Source organism: Dryas octopetala, chromosome 5 (genome assembly GCF_963921425.1).
Source record: "Dryas octopetala chromosome 5, drDryOcto1.1, whole genome shotgun sequence".
Taxonomy (NCBI): Eukaryota; Viridiplantae; Streptophyta; class Magnoliopsida; order Rosales; family Rosaceae; genus Dryas; species Dryas octopetala.
This window is the reverse complement of record NC_141370.1, coordinates 20261616-20272999: the sequence shown is the minus strand read 5'-3', so window position 1 is coordinate 20272999 and position 11384 is coordinate 20261616. Positions and strand designations below refer to the sequence as shown.

The 11384-nt window shown below is 35.9% G+C and overlaps 2 protein-coding genes across 3 annotated transcripts; one reads left to right on the top strand and one right to left on the bottom strand.

The window, feature by feature from the left end:
- Nucleotides 1-3990: 3990 nt before the first annotated feature.
- On the top strand, nt 3991-8624 carry LOC147285507 (uncharacterized). 2 transcript variants are annotated; one of them, XM_086243617.1, is made up of 6 exons: nt 3991-4147; nt 4246-4305; nt 4771-4841; nt 4997-6755; nt 6987-7131; nt 7773-8624. In XM_086243617.1, exons 2-6 carry the CDS (start codon nt 4276-4278, stop codon nt 8405-8407), a joined length of 2640 nt encoding a protein of 879 aa, XP_086099743.1. In that variant the 5' UTR covers nt 3991-4147; nt 4246-4275; the 3' UTR covers nt 8408-8624. The 2 variants fall into 2 exon arrangements, with proteins under 2 accessions (XP_086099743.1, XP_086099742.1); XM_086243616.1 differs by lacking the exon at nt 3991-4147 and having other exon boundaries at nt 4245-4305; nt 4959-6755.
- Nucleotides 8625-9704: 1080 nt separating this feature from the next.
- Nucleotides 9705-10772, bottom strand: LOC147285506 (uncharacterized). Its single transcript, XM_086244953.1, has 2 exons — nt 10436-10772; nt 9705-10255 (listed from the first exon to the last, which is right to left on the bottom strand). The coding sequence occupies exons 1-2, from the start codon at nt 10571-10573 to the stop codon at nt 10112-10114; spliced, it is 282 nt and encodes a 93-aa protein (XP_086101079.1). The 5' UTR covers nt 10574-10772; the 3' UTR covers nt 9705-10111.
- Nucleotides 10773-11384: the final 612 nt, after the last annotated feature.

Genomic DNA, 11384 nt, shown 5'->3' with positions numbered 1-11384 from the left:
CTAATTAACTCTTAAACAAAGTCAACCATTAAACTCTTCAAAGTCGTTAAAGTCAACTTTGAAGCTCAACCAAAAAAACTTGAAAATTTTGTTTTTTGAGAAATAGGTTGTAAATTTGTCATTCGTCTAAAACAAAACAAAACGAAAAATGAGGACCGAAACAAATAAAACCAAAAACTTGAATATTGTTTTGTGGTTTTTTCGTCTTTTTGCTTTTGACTTCGTGGTGAATGAATGAGAGAAACCAGGGAAAACCCCCAATTACAAACCTAAGGCCCAATAATCCCTAGCAAAGGCCTAAGGCCTAAGAACGAACAAAAGGCCCAAAAGCCCCCAAAAGGCCCAGCCTTCTAATTATAATCTTTTATTGCAACTTTCACATTGTGTACCAAAAAAAACTTTCACATTCTATAGAAAGACTCCAAGAGGCCCAAAAAGGCGCAATATATCATCAATACCAATGGAGGCCCAAAATCCCTTATTAATTCTAGAATTTTTCTTTGATGAGGGACATGTGTGACATTTGAAAACCCAACATTAAAACATTCGTGAGTGTTCGAATCATCTCTCACATTTCGTATTTTTTCTGAATTTCATACCAGAGAAGACCCTATTGATTCCAAATCTTCATATATGCTTCATTTTCTTCTTGGCACTACATATATGCATCATTTTCTATTTAGTTACATAGTTGGATTTTGAGATTTTCTCTGACGTACCCAACTTTTTGGTGAATTATTGCCAACTTCTAATATTTAGTGTCCCTTTCACGTACCCCAGCATTATATATGGTTCAATCTCCTGAATATTAATACTTATTACTCAACATAATTGCACAGTACAAATTTTCTTTAATTAAATGATAAGAAGGATCAGATCTATACTCTATGGTGTTGTATTCCAATTTGAAAATCAATTAGACGGGGGAAAATGGAAATGCACAAGGGCTGCAATATGCTTCTATGTTTGTTTTCACAACAGTTTTGTTTTAGTCTGAGACTCAGAATAAAAATCAAGCAATTCATAATATACAGAAGATTCATATTCCACACAAAAATTTGGCAAAAATTCCATCTAAATCTATTTTAATTAATTGGAAAACTATTTAAAAAAAAAATTGAAGAGCAAAGTTTCAGTGCCACTTTCATTCTTTTATGGCAACAATCAATATCAGCTTGAATGAACTTGAACATCGTTGAGTTGGCATGTTTTATACATGTGAAGAGATATTACATATTTTAGTTCAAAGGGTTCAATAACTTAAATTATAGGCATAAATTCAATTTAGACACATAACTATATAAGCTATTTCAACGGGGTCCATGAACTTTAAAATATTCAAATATACACCCGATCTATTATCTAAATTGAAAAATAAATTTATGTCCATTGATTCGTTGAGAGATCAGTTAAATGACAGCTTGACTTTTGCTGACCGGGATTACTTGGCGACGTGGCGCTATCTCAGCAAACATTTCCCGCCAAATGAGCGACACGGGCCCACAATTTAATAATAATAGAGAGAGAGAGAGTTTGTTGGCCCGTGTCAGGGGTTAGGTGGACCCGTGTCGCTCATTTCCTGCCAAATGAGCGATACAGGTCCACCTAACCCCTGACACGGGTCCACAAACTCATCATTTCTTTCTCCCTCGTTGAACACAAGTGAGGGATTTATATTCGAATTTGAAAGAAAACGTGATGTTTTTTGGAGACTAAATGGTCAGGAGAGCGTTCGACAAGCGGGAAAGCGGTAATGGGTGTGTGGGCCCGTATCAAGTGGACATGTGTTGCTCATTTGGCGGGAAATGTATGATGAGTTGGTGCCACGTCACCAATTAATTCCCGTTAGCAAAAGCCAATCTGACATTTAACTAATCTCTCAATAAATTGATGGACGAAATTTCATTTTTCAATTTACATAATAAATCAGGTGTATATTTGAAATATTTGAAAGTTCATGGACCCCGTTGAAATAACATATATAGTTATGTGTCTAAATTGAATTTATGCCTAAATTATATGTCCCAGGATGAAAGGGTCTAATACCTATAAGATTAAGAATGATGTTGTCATGTATAAATTAACTAGCCTAACAGATAAAACATTGACATGTACGTATAAATTTAATTAGCAATTAATGTTGTTGTAACATTAACTGGCAATGTACTAGGAGCTTAAAATCAATCCCGGCCACCCTCAAGTATTCAAATTTGGAGGGTCTTTGAGTAGGACAAGGTCACTTAATTTGTAGGGTTACCCCCTCTAGTTATTCTGTGGATGTGAACTATGATATCAAGAAAGATAAACTATGGAATGAAAGTTACTCTGCACTTATTTGCCGGCCAAGAGTACCTATTTTTGAAAACTTGCCCACAGTGTTTAATACCCAGAAGTACTTGTCACCTTATTTCAAGTTAAAGTGATGAGTGTGTTTTCTGATCACTTTGGCTACCAAATATGCAGGGTGGTTAAAATTTAAATTTCAAACCATAACAAAGGACCAAACATTATTTATGCTATCAGCCAAAATGGGAAACAAAACTGGTGAACATTATTAATTTCATTTATGACAAGCACCAAAAGTAACAATTAACCAGTACATGGTACTAAATTACCATGCAAGAGTCCTGTGACTGCATTTAAAATTTCTCATTTGGGTGGCCTTGGCTACTTTACGCCACCCAATGACTCAGACTGATGACCCATGTAACCCTTTGGTGGGAATTAAATCAGGGGAATTATTTCATGCTAATTATAGACTATAGAGCAATCATTTGATTCAGGGACTAAAAAAAAATGGAAGTGATGTTGATAATGATAATAACAAATTAACAATAATAATACTAGGAATAATAATATTAATAATTCGATGCCCTGTGTTGTTTTCTAGCACTTTTAATTTCGAATAGCCCCATAGTAAATATTGAATACTAAGCACTAGTACTGATTAATTTAGTTTATCCTTCACCTCATTTGTTGTTCAAAAACAAAAGACTCTCTGGGTTACACAGTCCCGTGACCTTTCCTGTTGAGGAGAGGCTTCTAAGCACACACGTATTTCCAATTGATACAAGGACAGTCCTATATTTTTTTGCATGGCTATTTTGTGAATAGTGAGCTCAACCAATCAAACAAAATGGTCCAAACCCAAATTAACACTTAGCTAGTCTGATATATATATATATTTTTGTATTCAATATATAATATGGCACAGTAACAGTAATTAGCAATAATCTGTGTGAACCAAGTTGGTTTTATTAATGAAAACCTGGTGCATGACAATGGTGTTTTCATGAATGGCCAAAAAAATATAGAATATGTTGCATCATCTATGTTTTGTTTTTGTTGGGTTTTTTCTACCTGTTAGTGTTAGGAGTCAAAACTTGTACCCGTATTCTGCAGAAAACGCCATAGTGGAATATAATAAAATTCTCAGTTGTGTGATTCACACCCTTCACTCAAATTTTTCCAAAGCCTTTGAACCACATTATATATGCTAACATTAATTTATGGGTTAAAAAAAAAAAAAAACCTTTCTTGTAGAATGTGTCAAAGCCGGCCATGGCAGTCAATAACTCAGTATGGATGAGAGCTGAGAGTTGAGAGTTGAGACAAATCCAATCCAAATTTATTGGGCATACCACATACCCCAAATCATAGGTAACGTATTTGATAGTCACATTGTTGGATCCAAGATAAATTAGATTGGGGCCAAGTCTTATATAAATGTTTCCAACAGAAATTCTGAATTTCTGATTAAAAACCTGATTCTACTTTTCTTTTACCTTTTAAAATTACCCAAAACATTCCCTTAATAATAATTAAAAAAAAGTGAAAAATAATAATATTAAACAACACTAGCACGATTGGTGGTAGTTTTTTCTCCCAAAAGTGCACAGTACAACTTTCCATTCTGTGATTTGGTTTATGTACGACAAAAGCCAAATCCACCCCATTAATCACACCCAAAATCTTCTAACGATTTTGTTGCCCAATAATTAAAAAGAGAGAGCACCAAATCTTAGACTACTATTATGCTATGAACTTTCAGGTGGGTACACAATTTCCTTAAAGTCAATGCACCCACTGGTCTGGTCTGCTCGTGTTCTGTGGATCTGAGTCACTGCTAGCTCACTTGCAGTTGCCGGTGAGTTGTACATGGCACACTGTTTATGTAGCTTTGTGCTTGTTTTTCATACATGTTCTTGTCCTGGTTTTCTTAATATTCTGCTTTGGATTTTTTAGGTGCTAGAAGAGAGTTAATTAGGTTGATCAATGCTGAGAAATAACAAGCTCAGAATTCAGGTAAATGTGTATAATATGCATGGATTGTTAATGGGATCGTGGCATTTGTGCTTTTAATTTTGTTGATCTTTTAGTATCTTTCAAATCATTATGCAAGATAGATTAATGGGTATGTGACATTTCCCTTTTCCATTTGCTCAGTTGTTATATGTCTTCAATCATCTCTGTAACTCAGGTTTTCATATGAGAACTCAATTTCATGATATGTCATTTTCTGTTCTGTTTCAAATTTCACTTGATTTTTCATGCTCAGATCCATCACCTCCAAATTTCAGGATTGCCTCTCTCTCTCTCTCTCTCTCTCTCTCTCTATCCTTTTCTCTCTCTGCATCCATCACCTTCAAGCATCAGCCGTTTGAAAGTTTCAAAGGAGAATCTTCTTTCCTTTTGTGATTAACTTTATTTATTGTTGTTTATGTTAGCGGCAACTAATCATTTGTTTGGCCTGTGTCTTTCACTAAACAGAACCAAACAAGTATTATTTATGTCTGCCACAGACAATCATCGAAAAGATTGACTAGAATATCCAAACCCATGTAAGTATCATATGATAATTTATTTGTGATTTGTAAATTTCTTTTCTTGAATGAAGTATTGGTAATTTAGTACCATCTGACATTCTAACTTTTGTGATTGTAATCTTCTGTCAACAGAATATGCCTCAAGAAGGTCTGAGATCAGCTGTGTACAGATCATTTGTCACATGTGATGATCCTAAAGGAGTTGTTGATTGTGGTATGATTAGAAAATCCAAGAGTGGTTCCCAGAAAATGGAGCAGAAGATCGAAAACCACCGAAGAAAGTCGAAGAACTCAAGTACATCTTTGGATTGCAAGGCAGAGAAAGATGAGAAGATCTCTGAAGGGTTCACAGGGAATTTTCATAGCCCATCTTCTTTTCAGCTTAGGGAAGTGTCTAGAGGAGCTCAGAAGCTGAACCACATGATTGATTCTTGGTCTAATGGGATGAGGTTTGATGGGCAGCCTAAAGACATTGCAAAAGATTTGTTGAAAGGGGCTCTTGATCTGCAAGAGTCTCTTGTCATGCTTGGCAAGTTGCAGGAAGCTTCACAGTACATGTCTCACTTGAATAAAAGGCACATGGGAAAGTCTGAAAGAAGAAGAAATGATGGAGTGCAGGCTGAGAGAGCATATTCAAATCACTATGGAGATCATCAAAATTCTGTGACAGAATTTCAAAAGCCTAGCCTTTCTGCTGATGGGTCTTCAAGGAGTAGTACTGAAGAACTTAAGAAGGTGATCAGAGACAGCCTTGTGAGACAGAAATTGTTGGAGAATACAACCACTGCTGAAAAGGGTTATACTTTTTTCCCTCAAAGATATATGGATTCATGTTCTGATTCTCCCTCCACCAGCTCAAGCCAATCTTCTTTGTTTCATACCACTAGTGACTCCACCATTGCATCAGCAGCTCCACAGAAGGCAAAAGGCCCAAATTTGATTGCCAAGCTCATGGGTATAGAAGAATACCCCTCCAAACCTTTGCAGGCTGCTCTCAAGAAACAGATTGAGGAGGGTGAGAAGATTTCAAATCAGCAGAGGCCTATTTTTGATATTGATATGCCAAAGGTGAGGAAGCCTCAAACTGTGGTTCAAAAGGTGGATAGCGAAAGGAGGAGCTTGAGGGAAGTTCTTGAAACAATGCAATTTAAAGGACTTCTGAAAAGGAATTCTGTTAAAGAGCATAAGCCTGATTTCCATCATTGCAATGACTCCAATTCCAAAGAAAGATTCATTCATGAAAGGCCACCTATTGTACTTATAAAGCCTCTTCCTGATCCATCCCTGGAATTGGAGGAGCCCCAACATGCACCATTGGTTCAGGGAGAGGAAGCTTTCTACACAAAAAAGATGCTCAAAAAGCTGAGAACAAAAGAAGAGCTTTGTCCCAAGACAATCAATTGTAAAGAAGAAGCTTTGAAGTCTGACAAAATGCACCAAAAACTGGAGGCAGAAGAGACTCCAATCAAAAAGCTCAACCAGGAAGGAGCTAAAAACCATAAAGTGGCAGTAGAGAAACCTGAAGAAAACGAAGCCAAGACAACAAAAGAGAAGGCTTCAAGGAAGTTGAAAGCTTCTCATCCTGTAGATCACAAACCACAGAAAAAGGAGGCCATTGACAAGAAAGTTGACAAGATCCAAAAGGTGACTGCTGTGAGCAGGAAGTCACCAGAGAAAGATATAGTTAAAGCTAAAAATGTGTCAAAGTCTCAAGATCAAGACAAAGTGACATCTACAAAGGCAAGAAAGCCTGAATCTGGATCAAACATCATAAAGAATCAAATTTCTCGACTACCAGGTACTATAACAAACACAATCTCAAAAAGCTCAACCTCAACGCAGACTGTGGTGGGTAATTCCACTGAACGGAAAAGGAATTACTTAAAGAAGGAAAGGCCAGTCAAGGAGCCTACAGGAGCTAAATCAGTTGTAAGTCTTCCTCATGAAAAATCTTTTTATTGGTCATAATGAACTTTATTTTGAAAATCTATGTTCCTTTTTCTCATCCAACCTTATGTGTAGCTCTCGCAGTTTATTGAAAAAATTTGCAGAAGTAAGGAATTGAAATGTCAAAACTATACTTTTCCATACAAATTAACTTTTGAAATAAGGAAATAGTTTTGGTTTTAAAAATTAATGTAGTCCTTTTTCTTTATGCAGACCAAAAATGTTGTAAGTGAAGGAAATGACAAGAGGATTGATATTGATCATACAAGTGACTCTACTCCTATCAGGCCTGACACTGCTCTTGCAGATCAACCCCCTAAAGAAAAGGAAACAGATTTCTATGAATCTCAGAGTGGAGGTATGGCCTTCTTAATTACAAAATTACAAATAACATGATTATGCAATGCCCAAAGTTTGATTATTAAGTATGGCCATAGTGGTGATATGAGGGCAAGCCATGTCATAATATATTCATAATATAATGGATGTGCATGTTTTATGCATCTGAGTGTTCTACTTTATACATTGAGACTTGCATTGGCAAGAAACTTGATAATTCCTTCGAGATTAACATCTCTTGCTCATGATCAAAACTAGCTAAAGAATTGCTTGAATTACAATATCTCAATTCATAGTGGTTTTTTCAACTGCTCCAAATTATTTTAACAACTACACAAAATTATTTTAAAACCTCCACGCCTAGACATACACATTAGGCATGCTATAACCTCAATAAAGTCATGAAGAAGGTAGTCAGTCATCACTTCCAGAAGAACATATTAAAACTGGCCAAAAATTTTCATATAAAGATGATGTATACATCTATTTAGGAATTATTGCTCAATTGTCAGCATGGCAATTTCCACCTTTATATATGGGAAGAACTGCATTATTCAATTTATAAATATTATCTTTCTTACTTTTTGGAAAACTAAATTTCAGGTTAGTTTCATGTGCATAAATGTAAATTTTAGTTGACCTTTTCCTTTTCAACCACAGGACATTGCAGTAATTTCCAAAGTTCTCTATGTGATGCCACACCACTGAGCCCCAAACAAGAAACAGATGTTAAAACGGCAGAAGAAGCTTCTGAACACATCAGTCAGAGCGGAAGGGATGGCAAAATGTGCGAAAGTGAAAATCTTGGAGATTTTCTTTTGAGCAATCCATCATTTTTAAGTCTTGCAGAGGAAATTTTTTATCTTAACGTGAATAACTTTACAATCTTACAAACATCTTCCATCTACAATTTTGGAGTATCCAGTAGAAGACTATTTCTAGATTGTGCAAATGAACTCATTGAGTGCAAAAGCTTTCAAGATTCACAAGCAGTAAATCCTCTGTTACAAACATGTCAGGGCAAGCCAAGAACTTGCATATCTCTAGACAAGTTGGTGGGTGAAGTTTGTAATGGGATCGAGAATCTGCAAAATTACAGCAAGCTTGCTGGTGAGAGCTTTCTTGCAGATAGTATCTATGCAATGTTGCAGAGAGATATAATGTGCAAGGGAGTGGTTTATGGGACATGGGATTTGGGTTGGAGGAATGGATTTTCTAGGGATGAAGCTGAGCAAGTAGTGAATGACATAGAGAACATGGTTTTAAATGAATTGATTGAGGAGGTATTTGCATAATTCCTGCTCCAGCAATATCTGAATATCATACATATTTTATCTGGTATACAGGTTTGCAAGGTTATTGCACTCTTTTTTTCCTGTACAAATATGACAGCTCATGTATGTTAATACTAGAAAGGGAGTGCCAGAAACTCTCAGCAGTCATAGATATGGTTATATATCATCGATTACTACACATGCTTCTCAGCAGTCAGATGAACATCTTCTAACCTTAAAAGGGAAAATTCATGGAATATGTAGTAGAAGTGTGGAACATCTCAAGATTAAAGGATGTTTTCTGCGAATTAGAGTCGTATTTCTTGCATACGAGCATGAATGTCTCGTATGAGTTTGTATGTAGATGCAATTTTTTTTTTTTTTTTTCAAAATTTAAGACAATTAGTCAATTACTAATTGGAAAATCATAAGAATATGAAAACAGTCATTCTAGAAAATGTTATTATATCGACTTACTTATCTTCATGCTATGCAATATTGGGGTGAATTAATCAGAAGAAACACAATGCAGTTGTGCTATTTGAAAACAGATATACAAAAGGTGCTACTCAGGATTCTATCAAACCCTTCTAAAGAAGAAACACAATGCAGTTGTGCTATTTGAAAACAGATATACAAAAGGTGCTACTCAGGATTCTATCAAACCCTTCTAAAGATATCGATAAGCCAGAGATACTCCAAACAAATCTGTATTGTTTAGTTGAGTATAGTTAAGATGCTATATGGATAACATGAGTACTATATAGCACCTTTTGTGAAAGCAACAAGACTAAGTTTAGTGTTGTCCAAAAGGTATACATCTGTGAAGCAGCCAAAGTGCGAAACCAAGAGAAGGGCCTATCAATTTTTAAAATCATTGAAACCTCTAACCCAATATCTCACTCACTTAACCAGTCAGGCAAATGAACCATATAACATCCACATGCCATGCATAAACAAGTCTTGAAAGGACACGGAAGGTAACAGTGTCTTGTTATATGACTTGGACTAGTTGCAATGACTTGTTGGCGGTGAGTACAGCTATTCAACTCTCAATAATTAATGCATATGTTTTTGGGTTGCTAATTTGCAAAGTATATGAGGAGAAGGGTGACAACAACAACAACCACAGAATAAACAACAGACTCCTACAACAAATGATGATGGTGATGATAAATTTGATGATTTTATGCTTTGACAATTGAAAAGTGACTAACCAATTCCCGGAAAAAATGATAATGAAAAAAAAAGACCCAGATGTGAAAAACTAATTAAAAACAATTAATTGAGCAAAAAGGGGATACATGATTATTGTTAGGATTGCTGAGAAAATGAGAGAGAGAGAAGGAGAGAGTAGAAAAAATCCAAAGAGGCTACATTGCAGTATTACAGAGGAAGAGTACAAGACTTTATATACTCTCAGTAACTAACTAACTGTAACAGTAAAACTTATTAACTCATATACACTAACAATTATAACTCTGAGGAATTACAGAGAGGCACATATAGGGGAACTGTGAGGCTCCACGGATTGAGGAGATAGGGACACTTCAACTACTAGACTACCGCTACCATTTAATCATTTATACAAAACTCTTTTTACCAGGATCATACAAACTTGGATTACACAGATAAGAAAAACCCAATAATGCCCATGTGATCTGAGTGCCTCTAGAACTTTAACTCTGTTTCTCACTTTCTATCTTGACCCCTGAAGTGGAAAATTCAAGAGGAGGCTCCCTTGAAGAGAACGAAATTGAGGGTCTCCAGAGCAAAATATATGAAAGTCCCTGGTGTGTGAGTGAAGAAGCAACCGAAGTTTGAACCCACCACACATTGCCAGCCACTCCCATACATCTTGTCAAACTCCTGAAAACACAAAACAAATTCCCATTAAACAAAAAACCAAAATATATTGTAGAAATGCATAAAAGATAAGGAATCAATGGTTTGGACAGCAAAATATAGCAGCTGTGGTGCTTAATTTGCTACTACTAGAAAATAAAAGAAAACAAACACAAAATGAACAAGTATTGGTGAAATATGTGCCTTCTTGATGTGGGAAGCAATAGATATGCAGTCCAACACATCATGGAGATCAAGGGCTTGAGAAGCACAAGCCATGGCTTGCATCTGCATCTTCTCTGGCATGTCTGCTTCCTTTATCATAGCTTTTCCTTCCAACATCTTTCTTCTCTCTCTCTCCTTTAGATTCCTTGGTGTTTTTTTTTTTTGGTCAAAAGATTCCTTGGTGTTTATGTACTCCTAATAGCACAGATGTTGGGAACTGAATGGAAAAATCTATGGCTGTGATTCTGGAACACAAATGCCCATAACCCAAAACCAGAAGTGCTCTCTCCAATGTTATAAGAGTCTGAAATGGCAGATTTTGTGTGCCTAGGAGAACTTTCGAGGTGGCACGTAGCTACACCTTTTTCTACACTTTTTTGTCTGTATCCACTTCTATTCCAATCCATTTTCTTGATTGATTTCCTCCAAGAAGGAAATTTAATTTATAGAGATAATTACTGAAAATGAATAACCACTGCGCTGTAAGCCTGTAATCGACAAGGCAATATATTGTAGGTTACATATGATATGATATGTTCAACGTTGTCACATACTCACGTGTACCAGACTCTAGACGGTCTGTCATGTAGCGCTACTTACGTGGCACTGGTAAAATGGGCGGTTACCGACTGAATAAACAAAAACTAGCCATACGCTCTGTATTCTTATTTTGACTCTTGACTTTCTCATATTGGATTTGGGCCGGTTCGAGCCTTGATTTGTTCATCTAGGCCTTACTCTTTTAAGCCCAGCCCTTCCTTTTCTACCTTTTTGCTATGCATAGAGGTTAGGATTGGTACAACTTATAATGATAAAATCTATAAATGGACTGTTTTTTTTTTTTTTAAAAAAACTAGTGTTATTGACTTTTAGTGGCATTTTCCTCCATTTTATTGAAAAATATTTTAGTTTAAATTATTTTCTTTAA

Bases quoted from the DNA above. Each gene is read 5' to 3' on its own strand.
- LOC147285507 (XM_086243617.1), top strand. From the start codon at position 4,276: ATGCTGAGAAATAACAAGCTCAGAATTCAG. The intron at 4,842-4,996 runs GTAAGTATCATA...AGCTGTGTACAG, and splicing joins ACTAGAATATCCAAACCCAT to ATCATTTGTCACATGTGATG. The intron at 6,756-6,986 runs GTAAGTCTTCCT...TTCTTTATGCAG, and splicing joins CTACAGGAGCTAAATCAGTT to ACCAAAAATGTTGTAAGTGA.
- LOC147285506 (XM_086244953.1), bottom strand. From the start codon at position 10,573: ATGTTGGAAGGAAAAGCTATGATAAAGGAAGCAGACATGCCAGAGAAG. The intron at 10,256-10,435 runs GCACATATTTCA...TTGTGTTTTCAG, and splicing joins TTGCTTCCCACATCAAGAAG to GAGTTTGACAAGATGTATGG.